Genomic DNA, 26,052 nt, shown 5'->3' on the forward strand with positions numbered 1-26,052 from the left:
TTGTATTTTTGTGTGTCATTGTTAAAGGACTGTATGTTTATGGTAAAAGTGCTTCTGAAATTCTTTTTAATAATATCCCCAATTAAGTGTTAGCTTGCTTACTAATGATCCTGACCAAAATGTGAAGCCTGTGCAACCAATTTGCCACAAAAACCCTGATTCGGCACATGAGTGGATAACTCCAAGTCCAATACTGAGAAGCCCAACCATAATCTGCAGAGGGAGCACTAAATGAACAACAAACAGTACTTTATTCTACACCTCGTTCTCCTATGCTTTTAAAGAAGAGCGATTAAGCTCACTTACAACTTCTTTTTAGTTTGGGGACTCTGCAAAGTAAGTTCATTTATCTTATGAACCTTTGTGCAGCCCCTCAGTTTATTCAGGCAGAAAATCTACAAATTTGCACTTTGAGCTGGTGTAAAGATTTAAACAGTAGGTGTGTGGGGCTTATATATATATATATATATGTGTATGTGTGTGTGTGTGTGTGTGTGTGTATGTATTTTTGCACTTTTGATCTTTGTATATACAATAGTTTGCTTGGACACAGCGGAGAACAATGGCCTGTAGCAAGGGCTCTTGAGGATCTGGAACAGAGGACGGCAGGGACTTTGGGAGTTGGAGGTGAAAGTAAACATAGTGATCCCAGCAGCTTTGGGCGCAGACATCTTGCATAGAGATCCTGGAGACTGAAACTGAAAGACAGTGATAATCATTTGAATTTGAAAGTCAGCACAGCACAAACTTTAACTTTCTGTCCTTTCCTGTTTTACTCTGATCATCTTGTGTCCTGTGTTCAGTGTTTTGAGGTTTGCTTCCCCTTTGTCTCATTATGTCTGTGCTCTCCTCCTGTGTCTCATTCCCTCGTCATCCCTCTGTGTATTTAAGCCCCGTGTCTTCGTCTGTTTATCGCTGATCCATCTGCTTATTACCAACAGCATGTCCCATGTCTCAGGTTTTTATTTTCTTTGTTGTTGTTTTTTCAGGTTTCTCCCAGTTTAGGTTTGGCTTGTTTGGTCTCTGTCCCCTTTTGCTTTTGTTTGTATTCTGCTCCGCCGTAATAAAGGCTCACTCTCAGTTCCAGTCCATCTTCAGTGCATGCTGCAATCTGCTCTCCATGCCTCTGCCACAGCAGACGTGACAACTTTTGGCAGTAAAGTGTAGATTTTGATTCGCTGCGTCACTTTACAAACAAAAATCTACTAAATTAGAATTAAGATTTTCAGTTATTGGTCAAAGTGCAGACTCCTTTAGATATAAAGAACAACAAGAATGGATGTGTGTAATTTAGATTGCCTGCTATTTAATTGATTTGCATTGTAACCCAAAGTAAATATGAACACTTAGCTGTTAAAGTAGAAACAAAACAGAAACACAGTGAGGAAGGAGCTTAACAGGCCAAACCTGTTACCTGAAGTTTCCTCCTCTGTGGGAGTCATACAGAAACTTTATCAAGTTCAACTGAACATTCAGCTAAACACAAAGAAAAATAAACATAATAAATATCATGGCATAATGCATTTAGTCTTTATTTTTTACTAGTTTTTATTCGTTTTACAATACTTTTAATTATAAAATGGGCATATTTGGTGTGAGATTAGATGACAGCTTAGAGGCTAAAGTGCAAGATTCCTTTTGACAACTATCAGTATTTGAAAACTATAATCTCCGTATTAAATGTCACATAATAACTTTAAAAATATTTTAGTGCCCCATTAAATTTAGGATGCTGAAAAGAAAAACAGCAGCGCTCTCTGGTGGAAAGAAATATTACAGTTTTATTCAACTCAAAAAAAGTTGAATACATTGATTGATTGATTGATATTGATTATTCTTAAATGTGTTTGAACTCAGTCTGATTAAACTCACAACACTCTGTTATTGTTGAACTTTTCAGGCTGATACCTTGAATTTATGCAGCAACATCCTCTGCCAGATATTTCCTGTTAATTATGAGAGTTGCACAATGAAAATACATGTTGGGCCATTGTTTTATAAAAAAAGATGGTTCACCTCATCAGTATTTTCATTCTGTCTCGATTGAAGATCTCGCTTCAGGTTATGCTACAGAATCTCAGCTGGGTTGTGGTAACCTGGGTAAAACTAGGACCATGTCAGGGACACAGCAATGACAGTGTCTACTTTCTACCTCGTTTCTTCTCTGCTGGAGAGCTTTGATTTCCAAAAATTAAGAGCTTACGGTAACACCCGTCACCAGATCTGAATCAGACACTCAATCTGTTCTATGCATGTGTATAAAACGACCTTCTCTTGTTCTTTTATTTCACACTGATATGAAGGACAGCGTGACCTGCACTCAGGCAGGAGTGGAGTGAACTCTGCTCAGTTGCTGATCAGAACCTAAATAAAATATCTCTGAGAAATTTAAAGCAGATTTGAGCATTTAGGTAGAATTTTTCTTTGGTTTTATTAGCTGTGATAAATGTAACTGTTTCCGTTTCCTAGACGATGTTTATAAGGTCTTGTTATTTTTGTGAACGTCTATAATAAAATAAAAGACTACATTAGTTTCCCTTTCGTATATGAAGATAACTTTGCATGAAGTTTCATGAAGAACCCCCCCCCCCCCCCCCCCAAAGTAAAAATTACAATTAAAATGTTCAAAAAAAAAAAGAAAAAAATTATGAAACTAATTTATGTAATGGATATATGTTGTACAGTTGATTGAAAAACTCACACTGAACACTTTAGTAATATTTTTGTTTAATTTCCAATTATCAAAATAATTTGCAACTTTAATTCAAGCTTTTCCTTTTCCTCATCTTGTTCCTTTCTTTCACTCAAACACTAAATTAAAAGTAAAATATGTCATTTACGTCTGCTTAAGCTGCTTAAGCTGACCCAAGAGGGTCATTAGGAGGTACTTACAGAGGTAGAGTACGATGCTGAACCCCAAAAATTCCCTACTGTATCAAAAGTTTGTATTTTTGTGTGTCATTGTTAAAGGACTGTATGTTTATGGTAAAAGTGCTTCTGAAATTCTTTTTAATAATATCCCCAATTAAGTGTTAGCTTGCTTACTAATGATCCTGACCAAAATGTGAAGCCTGTGCAACCAATTTGCCACAAAAACCCTGATTCGGCACATGAGTGGATAACTCCAAGTCCAATACTGAGAAGCCCAACCATAATCTGCAGAGGGAGCACTAAATGAACAACAAACAGTACTTTATTCTACACCTCGTTCTCCTATGCTTTTAAAGAAGAGCGATTAAGCTCACTTCCAACTTCTTTTTAGTTTGGGGACTCTGCAAAGTAAGTTCATTTATCTTATGAACCTTTGTGCAGCCCCTCAGTTTATTCAGGCAGAAAATCTACAAATTTGCACTTTGAGCTGGTATAAAGATTTAAACAGTAGGTGTGTGGGGCTTACATATATATATATATATATATATATATGTGTGTGTGTGTGTGTGTGTGTGTATGTGTGTGTGTGTGTGTGTGTGTATGTATTTTTGCACTTTTGATCTTTGTATATACAATAGTTTGCAGATACCTTTACTGATTTTTGAACTATGCACTTGTATTTTCTTTACATTTATAGTGTTGCTTTTACCTACTATAAAAATCAGATTAAACCATATTCAACTGTCACTGAGATGAAACAGCCTGAAACAGGCTTCACTGAAAAACAGGCAACAAAATAAGATTGATTGATTTATTGATTTCACTTTCATCAAAGTTAACATCAGAGGTTGTTGTGCTGTTCAGGAAACACTGCCTTACAGTGAAGAATGACAGAAATGTCATAGGAACAATTTCATAGTAATGCATGTCATTTTAGCTCTCGATCTTTTGATTAGGAGTTAAAGCTACTTAACCTCTACCACCAGTTCAAATTGATAACAGTTTGAATGAGGTCAAAGCCAGGGAAGTCCATGGCAATAATCCCAAAGCATGGTCTGGGATGATTGGGATAAAACTGCCTGAGGTACTGATTGAGCCATGGGTTCACCTTTTCTGCCACTCTTTTTGGGGTCAGAAACATTCCTAGGAAAGTCCCAAAGCCAGTGCCACTTGTGTAAGTCAAAACAACGTTATCACCCCCACAAGCCTCAGTGGCTTGGGCCAGCTGTTTGATTAGTTTGTTGTCCTCTTCTTTAACTCTGCTAACCTTGTTGCTGCTATTCTCATCCGTCTCTGTGAGGGGAATTCCTAGTGTGAAGGTGCTTTTCTGCAAAAAGACCAATTTCCCCCTCACCTGGCCTATATTCGGCATGCCAGAGGTCACCCACACGTGCTGGTCATTGCTAATCAGATTCTGCACCATTTCATTTACCTTATTCTTGTTCAAAATCGCTGGCACCACTCTAATGAGCACAGCCTCACTGTTAAACTCAGACAAGAAAGCTTTAACAGTGTCCAGAACATCTCTGAATGTGCTGCGCTCATATATCACCCCATGCATGACGTAGAGGGTGCCTTCCAGTTCCAACACTTTGAGATCCAGGAAACGAATCCCAGCTCTGAGCTGGTCACTCAGAGACAGGACCTGGTATTCTGACTCAGGGCCTCCATGCCGAGCCATGCTGCTGTGACTGCCGGGGATGGTGATAAGAGACAGGGGGCGGAAATCCTCAATGCCAGCCATCCACGGAATATTGTAGGACGCCGGAAGTATGAGGTTTTTATTATCATTGAAGAAAGGATTGTTGCCATGGCATGAAACCCTGAAGATTTTGAAGATTTGTTGAAGTTACAATAAAGCCAATGCAAGTTAAAAATAATGTATTCCTGTTTTTATGATACATATGATACCTACATGGCAGACAGAAGAACACAATGAAAAAGAAGACGCTTGTCACCAGCACTCATCTTGAAGAAATGTGAGCCAACTGGAAAATTGCAGAAAATACAAGAATAAGTTATGCATTTTTTATGTTAACATCCCATTTTTTAAATAAAAAATACCTATGCAACCAAATTAATTGTGCAAGATAACTGAAAGATTTCAGTTATGTTACAGGTTTCAACTGTACCTTGTAGCCAGGGAAATTTCACAGCCAACATCCAGAGCAGCAAAAACCTGAGACTTATATGGTTCAGTTATCAGAAAAATTCTAGGTGTATGCCACAGATTGACTGATCTCGATAGGTCTTTAAATGTTTGTTCAGATTGTGATGTTTGAGAAGGTGTTCCCTAAAATCCAAGCAGTCATCTGAACAGATTGTTCTCTTCATAAAAACAGGGTTAAAACTGATAAGATTACAGGGCATTTTAGTGCAGATCGAGGATTTGAGTAACTCCAGTGAAGGTAGTGTTTGCAAAGTTTAATCAAAAGCGATACCAAGTCTGTTGTTCAGAGAGGGAGGTGGCTGATGACTAAACTTATCACTGACTGGGTGTAGCGCTGTTGACCGAGCTTACTGAGCAGATCTGTTGATAATCATCACCCACGCTTTGAAAATATAGAACTATTTACTGACCTTTTGCACTGTAAGTGAGTCCCTCTATATGGTCTCAGCTGCTTGAATGATCTTTAAATAGATATCTGGCAGTTCAAAGCATGTTGTTTTAAAGACATGTTTATTCGGTACGATTGAATGACTAAAATCAGTATCTCCTGTGAGAATATACAGAGGAAACTGCCCATAACAAAAACAAAATTCTAACAGGAAAAAAAACAAGAATGTTGAAGATCAGGGTGAAAATGATGTCGTAGCTATTTGGGCAGAGAAGAAAAATACAATAAATGTCAGCTCTTACAGGTTTCAGAGAGAACTTGTGCCAATAAAATGAAGACCTTATGGTAAATGTTGCTGTAGTCTGGCAGACTCGTTAGGTTGGCCTTGATTTAGAGTTGATGTTGCAGGAAAGTTGTCCTGACTGGACTCGACTGTTTATTCTTTCAGTTTAGTCTTCCTTTCTTTGTTCTGTTGATAGGAAAATGAACCCAAGAACAATTTGATTAGGTAAAATGTGTAGTAGCAGAACATGGGCAGGCTTTCTTTGTTCTTCAGATCAGGTGTAGAAGGTCACTACTGTGACAGGAACACCCAAGAATACCTCACCGGTTCCTGTCCTCTAAGAAGAGAAATAGTGTGTTACTAATGACATTCAGATTGATCCCAGTGTTTGTAATTTTCCATGAAGATGCAGAAATCCAAACTTTTAGCAGACACTGATTCTGAGAGCACTGTTGATGTTGACCAACCCAAGACTATTGGTGGATGCAAGCCAAGTCATACAGATTCAAGGAGCAGGTACCAGCTGGACCTCTAATGTGTATTATTATTTAAATCAGGAAAAGAAAAATGTTATGTATATACCACGATCTTTGTAATCTTATCAGTGTTAGACATGAAATTGTTAGAATCAAGGCTCTACATGTCAAAGTGAGTAATAAATAGGCAAATTAAGGGTCTCTTTAATATTGTAATGTTGGTAAACATGGGATAGCAAGCATGGTAAAAAAAAAATGCATATTTTACAAGTGTGTAACAGGACACTGAAAAAACGGTTAAAACGCCATAAACACATACACATTTATGAGGGTCAAAGACAGCATAAAGGATATTACTGGACAGGACTATTGATGGTCTTCTAATTTTGTTTTCTTTGAAAATTGAATTGAGGTATTCAGTCTAGTGTCGGGGGGACGGTTCATGGGGCGAATGACAGGATACCCTTGGACAGATTGCAAAGCTCATCAAATAAAAAAAAACAACACAATTTTCCATGTGTTTTTTCACAAATTTGCATCTGATCTAAAATCTGATTTTATGATATTTATATTTATCAGAATATTTGATATTTTGTTTAAAAGGTGTTTTAAAAAATTGTATTAAAAAAATGAAAAAATAATTTTCTTAGTGATTTTGCTCCCTCACGACGTCCATCCACTCACTCCCTTTTTCCCTGGTCTTTTTTTAACCTTCACTGACCCTGACGCATGCGTTGTGGTCTGTGTGTGGTATTTATAAAAGAATTTAGGGGTGAAATAAGGTTTTGAAATACCTACATTTCCCGTGATGCATTGCGATCGGACCCGGAAATGAAAACCGAATCAGCTGACTTGGTTGTGTGTTTCTGAGCAGTTTGGGCACTTTAAAGCTCTTCGTCGCGTCCCGTAAATTCAATAAGTGTTATTATATTCGATCTCTTATATCAGAGGGTGAACAGCCATGTTACGGCCGAAGGCGCTGACGCAGGTTCTCAGCCAGGCGAACACAAACGGAGTCCAGAGCACTCTGTGAGTACGGCGAGCTAGCCGCAAGCTAGCCACATGCTAACTGCTGCTGGAGTTTCAGCGGTGCATTTTTTGACGATTACATATAAATTTAAAGGCAATACACATGATAAGTCTTCTGAATATTCGATAAAACTGAATATAACCCCTGCGGGGCGACTAAAACGTAATTATATGAAACAGTGTGCATCCTGCATAAAGGAGCTTCTAATGTTTCACGACCAGCACAGTCTGTTTGAAAGTGCTCAACGCAAACTTCAGGGTACTTTATTATATAGTCAGTGTATCGGATCATCATCTCCGTCTCAGTATAATGTCCCAAATAACTGATAAGGGTTCATGTCAGGCATTTTTCCCCACAGGGGTTTAATTTCCTTAAGCATAAAATAAACAGTTGTTTGTTTACCTACTTAGTTTTGTAAATTTGACAATGTTGTCCTAATTTTATATCAAAATAATACACAGTTACAAACTAAAATAACCGTTTATGTAATGATATTTTCCACTAAGAGGAAAAAGGGCATCAGATATGTACTAAAACGATTTTTTTGTGTAAGATAATACAGACGGAGACTATATGTTGATCAGTTGTGTTTACCTGAGTAGGTGTCACCAAAATTCCTCTTTGAAAACGAAAAAGAAATCACACCTATAGAATCAAGTAGTCATCACTATTTCTGTCATTAGTTGGTATATGACACCATTTATATACGCTTTTAATGGGGATAATAATAATTTAAAAAAAAAACTCTTGCCACTGCAGGGGTCCTTCAAGCTCCCAGACCTCTACCCTGGGAGGCCTGGGAGCTTTTAGGGTCCTGCACAGTATCTTTGCTGCCCCGAGGACTGTGCTCCTCTGGACAGAGATCTCCGTTGTTGTTCCTGGGATCTGCTCCGTTACCACTGGGACCACTGTACATATGGTGTTTTTGTCCTAACTTTCAAAGTAGTCCTAAACTACTTAAACAGACTTGCCTAGTAAAATGGTGTAGTAAGAAATCCTATACAAATAAAATACATTTTCGTGTAGTATACACCTTAGAGTATATATTCTGTTTAGTTGGTAACTTTGTGCTCTGAAAGTTATTATATTAATTTAATATTAATCTGCTGGTTATGTGGTTTCTCATCAGCTTACTGAATAATGAAGGCTCACTGCTGGCGTACTCTGGGTACGGGGACACCGACGCTCGAGTGACAGCTGCTATCGCCAGCAACATCTGGGCAGCTTATGACAAGAACGGCCATCAAGCCTTTAACGAAGACAAACTCAAATTCATTCTCATGGATTGTATGGTGAGACATGCTGTTCCATCATCTTTTATTACTTTTTTTTCAGGTATATGTGAAAGATTTGTGTGATGTGAGAAAAAGTGGAGCGATCATTAAGTAATAAACTGAGATACTGTGGTCTTCTTCCCTTTAACATTGTCGTTCTCAGGAGGGAAGAGTGGCCATTACTCGTGTCGCCAACCTGCTGCTGTGCATGTACGCCAAAGAAACGGTGGGCTTCGGGATGCTTAAAGCCAAGGTTAGAGGTTAAACTCCGCCTTTTCATGAGATAATGTTTCATATCCTGAATGTGGATCATCAACAACTGTTACTGTTTCTATTAATGATTTAGGGCCAGGTTTGAAAATACTGGAAATTTACTCATATAAAGTAAAAGTTCTCTTTGTTGCCAATTTGTGAGTTGTTTTTTTTAAGTTAAAAAAAATCAGAAATGTAATTAATTAATATTAATATTTATTAAATCCATAAGTCGTTAATTATATTATTAAGCATCTGAGACAATAACTGATTTCCCAGCATGTTGTTTTACTATTTTAAGTGGACTTTACGCGCAGACTAAGTGTTCTAGTCAAATCTAAATGGACAGAAAAAATAGAAACCTTAACATCTGTAGCATATTGAATTTGGCAGCCGGCCGGTGTCTTTGACGCATTGAATCAACAGTTTAATATACTGATTCTGTAACTGGCAATTATTGCCTGTCATGCTTTTCTAAAGCCTGTGAGATGTCACTAAATACTTTTATTTTTTCCGACTGGCAGGTTTAAATCAGCGTAAACATTGTAATAGTAATAAGCAGCTTCTTTCAGTAGCTGCTTATTACTCTTCTGCTATTGTCAGTACCTGTGACTGAACATGAATGATCGCAGTACTTTTATGTCTCTTTAAATCATATAGAAGCTCTCGCATGCAAAGACAAAATAATGAATAAAAACTCTTATTTTGAGCCTCCAGACCAGCTGAGAATGGATTTAATATAGAAACAGCTGAGGGTAAAGTGTGGCTCATTATTTGTTTGCACATAAATACATGAAACAACAAGGATTTTTATTTATTTTTAGCTTTTTGTGTTTTTAATTTTACCTCCGCTTTACTTCAGAGTTCTTTTACGGAGGCAGAGGATTTCTGCTAATGAAGGAAGTTCAGCAGTTTGATGTAATTTGGCAAAACATGCTTTTAGTTTAACAAAAGTCTGACTCAGAGGTAACAGTGAACTAGTGCCTCTTATAATGAGTTCAGTATGACTGAGCTTTGTTTTTGTTTTTTTAAGACTATGTCCATCTTTTTGAATGTGCTTCCAATTTTTCTTAGTCAGAACTTTAGCCACTTTTCCCAGTCAGCTAATCTGCTGACACAGCCTCCGGAGGCTGACTAATCTCGTGTTGTATTCAGGACGTCCGGGTAACAGATAACAGATGTCTGAACAAGGCAAGGCTTTCTGTTCCATTTGTTTTCCATTGTGGATAGATTCAACCAAGCTGATTTATAAAAATTAATTAATTAATAAATACTACATCACTAAATTTTCTTCTTCCAAGAAAGCAAAATTTTCTTGCAAGTTCATGACATGTCACAAGAGACATTTAAAATTTAGTCTCAATCACATTCTCAATGATAATGATTAACATTTATAAGCATCATAAAACATGTCACCCGCTCATCATTTAACATTTATGTTGATCAAAATTAAAATTTAATGTATTGAGTCAAATATCATGTCACAACGAAATACAGGTTGTCCTGTTCACATCAGAAGGTTGTTATGCAAGTAGAATTTATATTGATTATTTATAATAATACTTTGTTATGCTGAAAAGATATGTATTTATTCCAAACATAACTGTGCTGTGTGTGTTGTGATTGTAGGCAGAAGCTCTGGTCCAGTATCTGGAGGAACCTTTAACTCAAGTGGCAGCGTCGTAGTCGAGATGTGACTCACGCTCTTCTGGATGCTTATGTCATGTGATCCATGTGATCCATTCATGGACTACTGTGCCACTCTGCTTGTTCACTAAATGCATAATGCATATATGTCAATGAACGGGCAAGCTTTTGTGTGTGTGCGCGTGTATATATGTATCTATGTGTGTTTGTACTAAAAAATTACCAGCTTGTATGGTGCGTAACTCTTTCCGCTCACTTGTGAATACGTTCCCTTCAAAATTTGGCTAAATTTGTCTGTTGAAATGATTCCATTATCAAACGTTCCCACAGTCGAGTTGTTCATTTGCAGCTTTCGCTCAGGCATGCTGATCAAGGCTACACAGAAATTTGAGCATTTTGAAACTTGTCAGGAGCTCAAATCTCATGAAAAGAGAAATATGTGTGGAAACTTTGAACTTTCTTGAGCTGCAGTTAAGAATGATTGTATTATTTCAGAGGTGTTAAATAAAAGAAATGTACATTCAAATTTGCACAATCTTTGTTCTCTACGCTGACGTGACCGAGAGGAATGATGGAGGTGTAGATGTATATTAAAACTAACAGTGTGATGTACAGAGGGCTTTAGAAAATAAAAATGTTGTCACGACCTGGAAACAGCATGCCAAAAGAAAAAAAACTTTAAAAATTTTGACCCAGAATCCCTGGAATTAGTTTTAATGACAAATTCTTAGAGGCAGCGTTGACGAGCCGGGGACTCGCGCTGCCTTGCTTCATTTCCTGGCACCACAGAAGAAAACATGATGGAAACGTGGGGCAGGAAGGGTAACGTAGCAAGCTTGCATCTACGACAGGAATCCAGAAAGCATAAGTTTCACTACTTTATTGTTCCAGCAGTCAGTCGCTGGGTAAATGGCTGCTTTTGTTCTTTATGCACAGATACCGAAACATGACAAATCACACTGAAATGTTGCTGAAAGAATGACATTTGTTCAACTTATATTTTCATTTTTAAGGCGTTCCAGTTCGTCTGAATCATCAGATATTTTAAAAAGAACCAAATGCAGAAGAACAGAACATTTTAATAAAGCTTGCTGATGCACAAAGAAGTGCTTGCTTTCAGAACACAGAGTCCAAAACACCACGCAAACAGAAATAAACAAAAGCAGTGAGATAATTACAGAAGTACAAAAGTAAGACATTAAACCTTTAAGTAAAGTGACTCAGGAAAACACTAAAGTACCATAAAGTGCCAATAATCTCAGCAGCACTGACACGTTACTCAGGCTGCTGTCAGTATCTCTCTATCGTTTTACGCAGTTCAGGGTCACGGTGCTGTGAGGCCACAGGCAGCGTATTTTCATGGAAGCGCATAGAAACAGCTGTTCATTCAGCAACTTTAACTTCTTATTGAACCCTTTAATTTGAATGTGTTTAATACTCTTATTTTGTTTGGCTCCATCTGTTTTCTTTAAATATACATTTTAAACAGGTTTTTACACATCGGGATTTCATTTGTTTCTTTTACTGCGTGTGACTATTTTCTAGCGACCTACAATTATTTTAATATTTTAATTGTATACACTGGTATCATATCTGTGCTCTCAGCAGTCACATCGTCCTCCCATTTACTGTTATCACTCTCAACAGACGACTGATTTATTTGCTGCTCGAAGGAGACAAAACTCTTTAATGAGGAAGACGTTTTACTGCATACGCAGGCTGAGTATCATCATTTCTTTAAGTACGGTATTTTGTTTTTCTATTAAGTACCATTTAAGGAAAATACTGAGTGATATTGGGCTATTACATTTCTTTTAGTAATGAGTTGATGATGTTGTGTTCAATACTAATTACTTCTCATTATCTACAAGCAGCTGTGCGTTGATTTGTCCTCTCAGAAACACATTTGTGATGAAAACTGAAAGCTAAAACTGAGCCCAACCTTTTACACTGATCTTAGAAACTCGTTTTTAACTTAAAGAAAGTCTGTTTGTTGTCTGCACTTTGGTCTGTTATTGTCCAGGAGCTTGACCGGACAGGATGTACAGTGACAGGTGTGGTGATGCAGGGTAAGGTTTTTTGAAGGAGCATGTGAGCTCTGTTTCAGGGCAGTTTCGCTTCCTGGAGCCGTCTCCTCCACCAGGAGGCGTTTGAGAGTCCGCCTCTGCTGTACCTGCCACTGGCCCCACCTGTCCAACCTGCCCTGCAGTGACTCCATTATTTGGACACACCTCCACTGCTGCTCTGCCTTTTCCTGACTCAGGCCCCGCCTGCTGCAGGAGAACGACCTGGATACGCTCCACATGTCCTGTTTAAACAAGTCAGCCTTCTCTTAACTCACACGGGAGGGGAAGGATGTGAAGGTCAGGAAAGCTGTTGACTGCCACTCGTGTTAAAACCTTTTTTGCTGCCAGTTTCTTCCCTGAAGTCAAGCTGATTTTGGTCTCTGCTCAGTGTCATCTTACATCCTGTGATCAGACTGCTGTAAACTGGGAGGAGGCAACACTGAATGGACAAAACATGGGGTCAGATGAGGCTTACAACTTTGTCTTTAAGGGTGAGTAAATATCCTTCTGCACGCTTTAGTCAATCACCAGGCATATTCCCAAAGTGTCAGAAAGGTATCACACAGTAATGTCCAGTTGGACTCTAATTATACTTCCTTGTTTATGATTAACTTGGCAGTTTCCAGGAACAAGAGCAGAGGAGTATGCATGATTGTGTGTCAACAGAATGCCACAGATCAGTAATAAACGGTACACAGTGATGCACGACAGTGTGCACGTACAGTAGGTCTCTGGATGCAGCTCAGTCAGCTGTTTGAAATATTTGCTCCAGGTGAAATACAACAAAGCCGAGCAGTACTGTAGTGATATCATCATTTCAGCATATTGTTTCTGTGGGCGGACATGCATAATAGGGGCCATTGTTTAAATCAGGATGTGAACTTTCATTCCTGCTTGTCAAACTAGAGTGTCAACAAGAGCCAGTCTGCAGATGTCACGTTAGTAAATCTTCACTGTAAACAAATTATTTTCTGTTATTAAAAAAATCACCCGCTTTAGCTTTGATAGCACATTTTAATAATTTTATTTAGAATTCAGTCTGCACAACAGAGGAAGTATTTGCTCTATCGTGCTTTTCCACATGGTAGCATTTAAGGACCAGCACGTTTCAACCAAGTGGACACAACCGGGGCTATAATAATAATATTAATAAAAATGAAGACAACTAACAGCCAGACCAAAGCGCTAATGTAGAAGCTTGGAAAAGCAGAATGGAAAACCAGTGGGTGACCTCACCATGCCTGTAGCCATCTTTTATATACAGTCTGTGGATTCAAATTTACATTGAAAATTTACATTCAGGAAGTTGGGGCTGTTGCTATGGGCAGAGAACTTTTTCTCTTTTTTTTTGCTTAAGTCATTTCCATACACACTGACTTCATTTATTCCAACTTTTGATACCGTCTACTTTCACAGACTCCCAATTAATGGAAAAACTAATATCCTGCTGCTTAAGGTGCTGAATTTCTCTTAATGAGCTCATCTTTATTCTTGGAATTAAAGTAGCTTTGCATGAGTCATGCTTGGGCCTTGGATCAGCCCCTCAGTTTTAGCTTTAATACATTTTTTTCTGAACGTCTCCCCTCTCGGAGGAGGGTGGAACAGCACAGTGGGTCTCCTGCATCCACAGCCAGAAAGAGCAACCCACTCTCTGTGACATCATATCCAAAAAAAGAAAAAAAAACCCAGTCTGAAACGTACTGTCATGCTAGTGTGAGTTTCCACTTCCATGAATGTGAGAGTCCGAATCAGCTAGTGAACACGAAGCCCTGCAGACGCCCACGCTTTTTGTGGCCAGATGGACGCGACTGCAGAACACTACAGTGCAAAATATACTTCACCTTGTACTTCAGTATAATAGGCAGGACAAGTCATAATAGCAGGCTTTTTATTTATTTAGATGCTACAGCAACTATTCATTGTCCACACACCGACCCTCTACCTCAGGTCTACATTTGCCTCCAAAGGCACTGGGATCACACACAGACTCACCCAGCAAATGGTATTATTGTGGATTATAGAGCATTGTGGTGTATGTCCTAACGCTCTGTGTCCATATTCCCAGATAAAATCAGAACAACCGAAAAAGAATCTTAAAAATCACGACACAGCTTTGCCACAAAAACTCTGTCGGTATGATAAAGACTTTAATCTTTAAACACTTCACAGGACAAAGGGGGCTTTATTGTAACCAAAGCATGCAGGCGTGTGTTGGCTACTCCTTCCACAGTGTTTTCACACCAAACATTTTAATTTATCAGCACGCAGCCACAAGTGAATTCATCACATTAATGACTCCTGTCTTCTGCTTAAGGAGAGCCTCAGCACTGTGAATGCTGGCTCACTGGACCAGTTTACTGAAACACTTAATGAAGCTGGGGTCATTGTTGGTGTAGTGAAATCCATACCTGTGCTTTTCCTGCTTTGACAAGACAAATAATCTGTTGTGAAAAAGGCCTACAGGCAATGAGATGCAAATGTGACTCATAGTAACTCTTACAAAGGGGTAGCACGGTGGTTTGTGCTGCCGCCTGACTGCATCAGTGATCTGGGTGTGAACCTGCTGGTCTGTATTGAGATTTTTCCAGGTTCCCCAGATTTCTGCCAAAGTCCAAAGACATGTTAGTCAATTGGTTAATTGGCCTAAGGTGTTAGCAAACGTGGGTGTATCTTCAGATATTCACCAAGTATCATTATACCCTAAATAGTGCACTAAAAGTATCTAACTGTGCCTCATAATAAGTAGTGTGCAACCAGTGGTCACCATCCAGACACTGTAAACCATCATGCATCCTGCTGTAGGACAAATTACTGCATGCACGAGGAGCGAGAGCAGCACATCACCACCAAGTTTTTGTGTTTCTGAAAAGAGCTCTCACCAAAATGAGGTTTTAAAAATCATTTTTCCCTGGAAGTTTTGCTTCTAATGGACACTCGTTATTGCAGTATTGATCTTGACAGTGAAGGGATGTTTCTCTGGCTGATAAACGTTAACAAACTTCCCAGGAAACCAAATCTACCAAACCAAAACTAGAGGCCTTTTTCAGCATGTGTGCAGGCCTCAATCCATCCAACGATAGCTCAAAGAAACTAATCAGTGAAATCAGTTTGAGCAGATTTTTGGAAAAGGAGGTATTGTATTAGTGTTCAATTCAATTCAGTTTTATTTATACAGCGCCAAATTTGGTGTTCCTGTCTCTTCATTTTGCCTAAAATGCTTTGCTGTATAAATTTAAATAAAATTGAATTGGTAATTAGATATTAAAATTAATTAGCAGGCTTATGTACATACTAATATTGACTCTTTCAAATGAACATGTAGGATGCCATTATGAACATTTAATGTGGTTTTGGTATTGTTAAGTATAACTGTAGATCTGAAGGCAGGGTTGAGGTGACACGCACACATTTGTCCCCCAGTAAAATTAAGAATTATGATTACAAAGGTGCAAAAGTAAATAAAACAATATACAAGAAAAGAACACTACATGCACTGTATACATGATATTTGGGTTACAGGAAACATTGTAGGGTGTGTACCATGGCATCTTAATAAAATATAATAAATAATGTGGTGGTGGAAGCGCTATTACTGAACCTTTTGTGGAAAATGTAGTTAGTAGAGTAAGTTATGCAATAGTTTTTTCTCTTTGTTCAGAAGTGTTTTTGCTAGGTTGCTGACTAATCTTAAGATAATGTTGCCTGTCCTCCTTAGATTTAAAGCCAGTTGAAATGTAAATGATTTATAAAAATCATCCAAAGCATTTGCAACTGCAGAGAGTTTTGAGCATGGACACAAATCCTGCAAAATCGTATTTGAGCTATAAAGTCCAGGTGTTTAGAAATGACAGCAGGTTTGGCTCTACGTGCATATTGAAACAGGCTGCTGCTCAAACAAAATAAAACTGATATCGGACAGAAGCCTCAGCTCTCACAGGGACCAAAGAGTTAATCATACCCACATGTGTGCTAACTCGGGAGGGACAATATTAAATAGAAAAGCTGAGAATAATTACATGACAATGGTACAGAATGCCAGAGAGCTTCACGCCTGATTTTTATTTTTCTTAAAGAAAGAAACAAACAAAAAGAAGCCTTTCCACCATAAACATGTAAAAGGTCCTAACTGGTGTATAAAACTTCAGCAAAATGCCCCAAATGAAGTGTTTCCTGGGGGATGACCAGCAGACCACAAGCTCCTCCCACTGCTGTAAGTGAACCCTACATTCACCCGTTAAGGTGTTTAGTTTCAACCTGCAGCAGAACTGTGTACATTACACCAACTACATTTCCAGGCCTGAAGGTCATGACAGCAAAGTAAAGCAAAGCAAGTGAAAATTTAAGCTTTTGGCCTCCTGAGGATCAAACCAGACTGGCCACATGCTTGAAGGCCGCTTGTCCTGTGTTGCTATGGAAACATGGGGTTTTGTTTGCATTAGAAGTTACTCAGTAGACAAGGAGAAAAGGGGGGAGCAAAAGCAGCGCACTTATCTTGGTGAACAATAACCTAAAATATTCTTCAGCAGGACCTCAGACTTCAGGTCAAACATAGGCACAGCTTACTTATTTGTCTTTTTAGATTTTATGGGACTCAGCCGGTGTTAAGGTGCGGAAAATAGCACTTTTTATGTCCTGTGGCTCAGAGAGTTTAAAAAAAAGGAAAACAAATTATTTTCAAACCCTGACTGATGTTGATTCAAGGAAACAGCAGTGTGGAGAAAACAATCTCCCAGAATTTATTTGCTTTTCTGCAGCTTTCAATAAATCCAAAACAGCAGATGGAGTTTTGCTCAGTTGTTGTTTGGTTTTGTTGGAGTTCTTTTTCACATTTTTGAAAGCTGTTGGCCATGTTAGACAAGGTTCAAAGTTCCTTCGCAAGACTTAGAAAAGAAGATAAGTTTAAAAAAAAAAGTGTCACTCCACAGTTAAATTAGTAACTGCTCTGACATTGTAAATCACACCGGCTTTTTCAGCAGATGGAAGTGGAAAATTAACACGTTGCATGACTGGGCAACGCTGATGATGAAGAACAGTTACGAAGAACTAGATCTTATGGTGAGATTGTTTTCTCAGCATTTAGCGTGGTAATGGAGTATTGCTACAGCTCCAATAGCGTGTTCATGCAGTCAACAATTTACTGCTATCAAGGTGAAGAACTGATCACGTCTTTACTTTAAATATCTTCAACCCTGCTGAGAGTCTGTCTCTAAAAATAACAGTTTTCAGCATATGTGAGTTTAAACTGGCAAATGCTGAATTTAGTCTCCTGATAAAAATCTTTAAGTACTTTAGATTTCCCAGTAACTGCACATATACACAAAAAAATTTATCTTTTATATTTATCTTTTGCTATTTGAGAATTCTTGATTTAAATGTTCCATGCAGTTGCAGGGAGAAATAAGCTCTTCACGTTTGTAATAGTTAGACTGATGAACGGGGGTGGGGAATTAATGTTTCCAAGGAGCCATATGAGAGCCTGGGACTGCTGTGGAGGGCTGCACCAGGAAGCTCCTGAGGATGTTTTACCAGTCGGTGGTTGCTGGAGTACTTTTCTATGCTGTGGTGTGCTGGGGGAGCAGCACAGCAAAGAAGGACTCATCCAGGCTGGAGAAACTGATCAGGAAGGCTAGCTCTGTGGTCGGCATGAAGCTGGACACTCTGGTGACAGTGGCAGAGAAAAGGACATTAAAGAAACTGCTGGACATTATGAACAATGCTGGGCATCCTCTGCACACGGCCATAAACAATCAGAAGAGTCTGTTCAGTGACAGGTTGCTTCTCCCCAAGACAAGAACTAACAGACTTAAAAACTCCTTTGTCCCACACGCCATCAGACTGTTTAACTCCTCTCTGGAGGGGAGAGGGAGGGGAAACAGGAGGACAAAGGAGGGAACAACTAAGCTGTAGTGCCTCTTCACCTCACTGTACAATACCTTGTGCAATACTTTTTGTAAATAGTCAACAGTGCAATAGACTCAATACTTGAAATGTGCAATTCACTTGTATTTTTATTTTTTATTCCTATTTATTCTATTTATCCCCTTTGTATATTTTATTTATATTTGTCTCTGTATTTATATGTGTGTGTGTGTGTGTGTGTGTGTGTGTGTGTGTGTGTGTGTGTGTGTGTGTGTGTGTGTGTGTGTGTATATATATATAACAATTCTGTAACTGTAACTTCGGTCGTTGCTGTGCTTTTTTTGGAAGTCGAATTTCCCAGAGGAACCCACCCGAGGGATTAATAAAGTTCTATCTTATCTTATCTTATCTTATCTTATCTTACCACTAAGCTGAACTCAATTCTGCCCAAATTTATTAGATTGAACTTGTACAAGCTTACTGGTATGGCCCTCCTGGGACAACAGTCCCAGTTTACTTCACATCCCTGTTTCCAAAGGCAGACTTACCACTCAGCAGCTGTCTGTGTAGAGCTCCATGGAACTTATTTGCGCAGTAATTTTAAAACATTATTAAAATGTAACTTTTACTTTAATATTCACTGGGACATCATAGACTCACTAGTTATTTATGTAATAAATAAATAATACTTTTGTAGAATCCTCTTATTCTTGGACATGTGTACACCCCGACATCACGCATTTCTTTGTTGTGGACGGCTGGTCACTATAGCGGTCGGTCCAGGCTCTGGTTGCCCAGGTAAACCATCTCTGTCATTGGTAGGGTTTTTAGCTCACCTCAAACTTAAAAGTTTCACTAAACCACTGAATAACTTCTTGCATTGATGTTTTTTTATAATGTGCATGGATAGAAATTGCTTGCCAGCTGACTCTATCCAAAAAATCTATTCACTACCACATCTAAAATTTCACTGATTTATCCCTTAAAACACCTTTAGAAACTCTTTACAAAATGACATTTGATGCACTGAGTAGGTTTAGTTTTATGGGACAACATTGCCAGGCTAGTTGTTTGCCTCTTCAGTATTTATTTACACTAATCTAGATAAAGATAAATACAGATAAAGATACAGAAAAACTACATTTTTTAGAGCCACATCCGGGCAGGAAGTATAGACATCAGGCTTGTATTTCCTCGTTAATAATGAGCTGAAGCTGAGATTAGGAACAAGATGGGGTTAACAAATATCAAAAACAGTATGTCATAATTAATGGCTTTGAAGATGTCATAACACCTTGGCTCACTGAATCTACAGCAGTTACATGTAACTTCATCTTATCCAGTTATTCACTGGTCTCATTTTTTCTGTTTTCTTTGTGTGGTCATACTTTTTTATCTTTGTCAATTAAGCCAAGCCTCTTTTTTCTCTCTGAGTCAGCTACTTAACAACTGAAACCCAAATATTAGTCACTGACATGTACACAGGGGGTGTCTGTGTTACTTCTCCTGTTTACTCAGTAGGTAGGTTGCTCTGGCAAAAAGGAAGTAGCAGTTGAACTCGTTCCACCTGATTTGGAATAACTTTGCAGATGGTTTTATTTCCAAAAACAACGGCTTGTTCGTGGAAAAGAGAAAAAGACCCCAAAGGCTTTCAGTTTTCCAGGAGGGAAACGTGTGTTTCACAGAATTTATAAATGAAGGAGAAAAAAACACAATCTGCAGCGCATTAAAAGAAAATACATTTTAAAAATATTAATCAGTCACACCAAGAACAATGAACAGCCCAGAAAAAGGTTAGGATCTGTGTGCTGCACAGCTTCACTCAGAAATAAAAACACTGCCTAAAGCCAAACTGTGAAAGAAAAAATAAACTGTCACACTTATTTACTGCTGTTAATAAATCAAATAAGCAGCTGATTGTACAGCCACCCTCTCGTCCAGTGTACACTGAGATATACTCAAACCCCACAAACTACAACTAAGCAGAGGCGTTTAACTCTGTTTGCCCTCTATCTGCATTCTTTCCTCTGCGTGCTTTAGCTCAAATAATTAACTCTTTCACCATGAAGTTATTTCCTGATTGTGCAATTAGCCCAATGTCAGACAGCAAATACTGTGGATTTATGGAGCAACTACAGGAGACACACCTAGGCATAAGACAAAAATGGTTGTAAAGGATGAAGTGGATCTCGGGGGATTGGCTTTGTTAGTTTTGCAATGGCTGAGTGCAGGCTTTCAACAAAAAAAGAAATGTCTAATTAAAATTTCTCTCTGTCCTCTGCAGTGGTTCTAATAGGAGAGTCTGGTGTAGGAAAGAGCAATTTGTTGTCCCGCTTCACCAAAAATGAATTTAACCATGACAGCCGCACAACCATCGGGGTGGAGTTCAGCACACGGACAGTGCTGCTCAACAACTTCACCATCAAAGCTCAGATCTGGGACACTGCTGGGCTGGAGCGATACCGGGCCATCACATCTGCGTGAGTATATACTACTAATATCCCACTAATAAATGAGAATAATTACAGAAGGTTATGGTAGCTCACTACCCAGTAATTATATTGTAATTATAAAATGCACATGCATAATAGGGGTTATTGTTCAAATCAGGATGTGAACTTTCATTCCTGCTTATCAAAATACAACGTCAACAAGAACCAGTCTGCAGATGTCGTGTTAGTAAAACTTCACTGTGAACAAGTTATGTTCTGTCATTTGTTAATTGACAGAAAATGTCCTTTTTTAAACTGTTGAGTTGTAAAAAAAATCACAAATTTCTATAGTAGATAGTGAAAAGCACTTTCTTTAATTGTTTCTCTAATATTTAATTACTTTGGCATAGCCTAAATGGCTACAGGGGAAGTCTTTATCAGTAGGAAAATCTGCACAACTTATGAACATCCAGTGTGCCGGATTGAAGTCTGTGCCAGGCCAACTCCGACCCCCTGGCTTCATGTTTGCTTTACGTCATTTTGATCAGGTTCCTGTAGGAACTACTTTCTTTCTACTCAACTACGCATACCAACTGTGTCCTTGTGCAGGAGCAGGCGTGACAAAAATCCTGTGCTTAACAGGACACAAAGGCAACTCCCTCAGATGATCTGTATTGACAGTTTGCTTCCCACTTGGCCAGCGTAGTTGGGCTGAAACAGCTAAATTCACTAATGAATAACGCTACAGTCCAGAAAAAAATCATTACATTCTTTTTCCAGGATGTCACATAATGCCTTCTTGTCAGCTGTCACCACAGTCTCACCATTATGCACAAGGTGTCTGTCAACATCAGTGTTGTCATACAACAGTCCCATTTTATAGACCTACAAAGTCCACATTAGGAGGCTGTAACCTAGTCATGTCATCTTGCATGACCCTATTTTATCTAGGTCATTGTATCAGTCCATATGGGATAGGGGGAACTAGAGACTCCAGTTTTCATAGGTCAGGGCAGGTTGCCATTCTATCTGAATGCTAGCACATGCAGAAAACTCTGCTGCAATCAGTGTTTGTTAAAATCAACAATCAGTATGTGCAACTCTTGTCTTAAATAAAGTTTATTAATCTAAACTGGTGGGTATAAAATAATGGTTCACATTGCAATCTTCTTTTGTCACTAATATGTGTTCTTCATTAAGAATGCATCTTAAAAATGTGTGACTTTTATGCACACCTGCAAACCGACACGCACAATGCTTTTGCAGTCCACATGCCTGTTTTCCTGCTGCTTAGTTGTTGAGCAAACCTGTATGTCGACATCTTAAGGCGGTGCTGTTATCAGCCAAAACAGCCACGAGGACAGGTGCTGATCCTCGGTTACCTCCCGCATTACCTGAAAAACCACAAGCACATTCTTGTCTCCATTTTCTTTCCAACTGGCACATTTAAAATCCACTTGTTAGGACAGTGATGTTCCTTTGAACACTCAGTGCTTCTCTCTTCCAACTGATTCAGTATTTTTTTTCTTCCCTAATTAAACTAGAAGGATTAAGAGTGTGGAAACGGGTTTTAAAACAATAGAACCATGTCCGTTTTATTTTTAAGACACGGGGAAATCTGAGGATATGCTACACCACTGGATTAGCTCTTTTCTGACAGCGTGGCTTTTTGAGTAATTACTGGCCAACTTATTCCAGTATGCAAATTCTCACTCCCATGGAATTTCCCATTTGTGCTGTAACAAGCAGCTAAAACCTATTAAAGTGGAATTAATTATGCTGCTGGAAGAGGAGAGCAGAATTGTGATTGTCGGGGAAGTATTGACTGGTTCGTAACTTCAGAGCAATCAGAAGTCATTAATTAATTTTTTTCAATGGACGGCGGCAGGAGCTGCCTATTATGCTTCCATACTGGCGACAGCTGAAGCTAATACCATAAGCACTTGAGTACATATGTCCATCTACTCCCTCCTTATGAACACGATGTCACTCTGATGATTTTTAATCTGATTTTTTTTTTAAAAATCACTTCATAATTATCGCTGTCATTTAGCTGCTTAGTTCAAGCGTAAAGATTTCTGTGTGCAACTGTAAAGGCTGCCTCATCCTAACAGGTATTACAGAGGTGCTGTTGGAGCCCTGCTGGTCTATGACATCACCAAACACCTCACCTACGAGAGTGTGGAGCGCTGGCTAAAGGAGCTTTATGAACATGCTGACCCCCACATTGTGGTAATGCTGGTAGGCAACAAGACTGACCTGGAGTCAGAGAGATCAGTGCCTAATGAGGAGGCCAAAGACTTTGCAGGTACAAAGTCAACAAGTGCTAAACCTAGAAATTAGTGCATGTGTTCTGTTCTATTTACCGTTAATGGGAATTTTTTGTGTTGCCCCAACAAAACTGAGAACAGCATTTCACTTGAGAGAAAAGGTACAGAAAGGATCTCTGTGATTTCACAGAACCTGTCAGCTGCATGTTTCCTGTTTTTAGCAACAACTAAAAGCAAAAATATGATTTTTGCAAGAAGAGGAGATTGAGATTTTAAAGAAGAACATGTTGATACAGAGTGAAATTCTATGTTTCCAACATATAATGATGTTCAAATGCAGCTTCAAACCCCAAGACGTATGTCAGAGAATTATAAAGACTAAGAAATGTTACTCAAAAATGTTGCGCCTGCATTTCATTTCCAAAGCAAAACATCTTTGATGTTTTTGAAATGTTATCAACTTTTGTGAAAAATGATTATGTTTTCACTTTTGTGCTTGCTTTATTCACATCCAGGACTGCAGCAGAATTTAATTTCTGATAATTATGGAGACTATTACTGTGTCTATGAAATCAAGTCAAATTCCTGTTCAATCATTCTTTGTGGCTCTAATTTCCTATTATTTGATTAAAGCTAGAGTATGCAATGTTATTACAGAGCGCATTTCAAACACCCCAATGTTAAAACTAGAGACACAATTTGATAAAAGTGAAAAATAAAATAAGCACAGATGTGAATTTAATCATGAATGTTTGTATCATTATTAATACAGAGAAGAAAGGCCTTTTCTTCCTGGAAACCTCAGCCTTGGATTCTACAAATGTAGAAGCAGCATTTACCACTGTCTTAGCAGGTAATATATATATTTATTTATGTTTACACATGCTTCATGTGTTTTTATATTGCTGATATAAATGAATGCCATTTCTCCTTGCCTTTCCTTTTCCTACATTTTGTGAATATTTACTATAAATTATGCATCTGTTACCCTTACTCTTACCAATTTTTCCACTCCTGTGGTCAGTTCCTCTTTCCAATATAGAATATGTTCCAGAAACAGCAGGAAATCCAGTGATATCTATTTATATCATGCTTTTCACAGGCAAATGTTTTACAGAAGACAAACGTAACAATAAAAATTTAATAAAGAAAAAGAAAAGCAGGAAGGTAAGGGATTAAATAATCTAAAAGAATACATTAAATATACAATAAAAAAAGGATGAAAATGATCCCAATTAGAAGAAAAGAGACACAGTAAACAAAAGCCAGTGAAGAACAATGATAGCATTATACGACAAAAGTGTAAATATAAGCAGAACTGACAAAACTTAACCCGTACTGCTTTTATAGGAATTAAGAGGTTGTTGCTACTCAAATGCACTTCAGCTGTCAGCTATCAGCTGATCATCGGCGAGTGTGAGCACCTGTATAAAAGGCTCGCAGGCCTGGAGCATTCAGCTGCCATGGAGGAAAGACATTTTGGAGAAGCAACTCCTGAGAAGGGCTATAAACCCGTTTACAAACAATTTAAAGTCCATCATTGTGCAGTGGAAATAATTCAAGGCAGTTACCAGATATCCCAGGAGGATAGGTCTCATCAAATTCACCCCAAGATCAGATCATGCAATGCTAAGAGAAACCACAAAGGACCAAAAGCTACCTCTGAGACTACAGGCCTCAGTTAGCATGTTAAAGGTTAAAGTTCATGACAGTACAATTAGAACAAGAGTGAATAAGTGTGTCTTGTTTGGAATAGTAATCAAAAGAAAGCCTCTTCTCTTGCATCTGGACAAACCACACATTTTCTGGATCAATGTGCTTTGGACAGACGACCCAAATCAAACTCAATATATGAGCACAAACACCTCCGACCAACTGTCAAGCACAGTGGTGGAGCCACATTTTTGAAAGGTTTGAGCGCTGCTTATTACATAGCATAGAAAATCATGGTGGACGTGCCAGTTATTAGTAAATTTCTAATCATAGCCTTCTATACTTTTGTGCGGCCCAGAACCATGGTATTACTGTGTTTTATTTTGTTAACCACTTTTCTACTTTTTCATTCTTTCTGCGCCATCATATATATATCAATTTCATGCCATTAGAGATTCACAAGAAGGTAAGCAGTAAGGAAGTGGTCCGAGGCCCCATGAGTGCAGTTACCCTGAACAGCCCTAAAGCAGAAGACACAGAGAAGAAGTCCTGCTGCAAGAACATCTGACCCCACCATCCTTCAGGACTCGGGCGTCACGGTGGGGAACTCCTCCTTTTGCCCCAAGCTGGAATTTGTTGGAGGCAACCTCAGGCACCAGTATAAATGGTTCTGGCTTGAATGCTGCAACTTTGAATTGACTGATTTAAGAGTGGTAGAGCCGGCATGGTGGTAAGATGCATTAAAACGACAGTTGAAAATGTGAACAGATGGAGCTGGAAACCACCAGCAGTCTTTTAAGTTACTTCTTCACTACTGAACAAAGGTCAAAGGTGAAACTAAATTGTGTTACCTGTCAGATTATTCATAATCCATTCAGGGAATTGAAAACACATCATAGTGTGTATGATGTCTAAAATATGAGGACGCATGTTTCAATGTTTTTTCTTATAATCAGCAGCTTGATTGGTGGAAATGTTTGTATTCATTGTGAGTGTTGCTGTCACTGCTGAGCGTGTGCTCCAGCTGGTTATCTATGATGAGACTGATTACATATCTGTTAAGAAATAAATGGAGACAAATTACCCACTGTGTATTTTTGTGTCTGTCCCTTTGTGGGTTTTGTGCACCCATCTTCTGATGTCTGCTTCCAGCAAGATAACCTGCCATGACACACAGCTCAAACCATCTCAAACTGGTTACGTGAACACTAAAGGAATTCACTGTACCCAAATCCCTCCACAGAGGAATGGGAGATTAACATCACTGCTGTGGAGCTGACAAATCTCTTGATGTTATCATGTCAATATGGATCAAAATCTGAGAAATGTTTGCAGTACCTTGATGAATCTCTGCCGCACCGAGGCAGTCCAAGCTAATACT

General features: G+C 38.6%; 3 protein-coding genes across 3 annotated transcripts; 2 read left to right on the top strand and 1 right to left on the bottom strand.

Moving 5' to 3' along the window:
* Positions 1-3,662: 3,662 nt before the first annotated feature.
* Positions 3,663-5,089, bottom strand: LOC147319719 (uncharacterized). The gene is made up of 3 exons (XM_086310085.1): positions 5,004-5,089; positions 4,787-4,859; positions 3,663-4,694 (listed from the first exon to the last, which is right to left on the bottom strand). The coding sequence occupies exons 1-3, from the start codon at positions 5,032-5,034 to the stop codon at positions 3,848-3,850; spliced, it is 951 nt and encodes a 316-aa protein (XP_086166211.1). The 5' UTR covers positions 5,035-5,089; the 3' UTR covers positions 3,663-3,847.
* A 1,915-nt stretch (positions 5,090-7,004) lies between these two features.
* lamtor2 (late endosomal/lysosomal adaptor, MAPK and MTOR activator 2) lies at positions 7,005-10,933 on the top strand. The gene is made up of 4 exons (XM_086312447.1): positions 7,005-7,217; positions 8,348-8,510; positions 8,656-8,745; positions 10,374-10,933. Exons 1-4 carry the CDS (start codon positions 7,150-7,152, stop codon positions 10,428-10,430), a joined length of 378 nt encoding a protein of 125 aa, XP_086168573.1. The 5' UTR covers positions 7,005-7,149; the 3' UTR covers positions 10,431-10,933.
* Positions 10,934-12,667: 1,734 nt separating this feature from the next.
* Positions 12,668-25,754, top strand: rab25b (RAB25, member RAS oncogene family b). Its single transcript, XM_086312448.1, has 6 exons — positions 12,668-12,754; positions 12,846-12,948; positions 20,601-20,796; positions 22,863-23,056; positions 23,791-23,871; positions 25,124-25,754. Exons 2-6 carry the CDS (start codon positions 12,912-12,914, stop codon positions 25,237-25,239), a joined length of 624 nt encoding a protein of 207 aa, XP_086168574.1. The 5' UTR covers positions 12,668-12,754; positions 12,846-12,911; the 3' UTR covers positions 25,240-25,754.
* Positions 25,755-26,052: the final 298 nt, after the last annotated feature.

Source organism: Aulonocara sp. 'chitande type north' Nkhata Bay, linkage group LG11 (genome assembly GCF_057382095.1).
Source record: "Aulonocara sp. 'chitande type north' Nkhata Bay isolate Kocher_YH1m ecotype deep benthic linkage group LG11, A_spYH_male_GT1.1, whole genome shotgun sequence".
NCBI classification, from domain to species: Eukaryota; Metazoa; Chordata; class Actinopteri; order Cichliformes; family Cichlidae; genus Aulonocara; species Aulonocara sp. 'chitande type north' Nkhata Bay.

Excerpts from the sequence above, each read along its gene's own strand:
- lamtor2 (XM_086312447.1), top strand. The coding sequence starts at position 7,150 with ATGTTACGGCCGAAGGCGCTGACGCAGGTTCTCAGCCAGGCGAACACA. Across the intron at positions 7,218-8,347 it reads AACGGAGTCCAGAGCACTCT|CTTACTGAATAATGAAGGCT; the intron begins GTGAGTACGGCG and ends GTTTCTCATCAG. Across the intron at positions 8,746-10,373 it reads TCGGGATGCTTAAAGCCAAG|GCAGAAGCTCTGGTCCAGTA; the intron begins GTTAGAGGTTAA and ends TTGTGATTGTAG.
- rab25b (XM_086312448.1), top strand. The coding sequence starts at position 12,912 with ATGGGGTCAGATGAGGCTTACAACTTTGTCTTTAAGG. Across the intron at positions 12,949-20,600 it reads TTACAACTTTGTCTTTAAGG|TGGTTCTAATAGGAGAGTCT; the intron begins GTGAGTAAATAT and ends TGTCCTCTGCAG. Across the intron at positions 23,872-25,123 it reads ATTTACCACTGTCTTAGCAG|AGATTCACAAGAAGGTAAGC; the intron begins GTAATATATATA and ends TCATGCCATTAG.
- LOC147319719 (XM_086310085.1), bottom strand. The coding sequence starts at position 5,034 with ATGTTGGCTGTGAAATTTCCCTGGCTACAAG. Across the intron at positions 4,860-5,003 it reads GAAATTTCCCTGGCTACAAG|TTGGCTCACATTTCTTCAAG; the intron begins GTACAGTTGAAA and ends GCAATTTTCCAG. Across the intron at positions 4,695-4,786 it reads TGTGTTCTTCTGTCTGCCAT|GGTTTCATGCCATGGCAACA; the intron begins GTAGGTATCATA and ends CAAAATCTTCAG.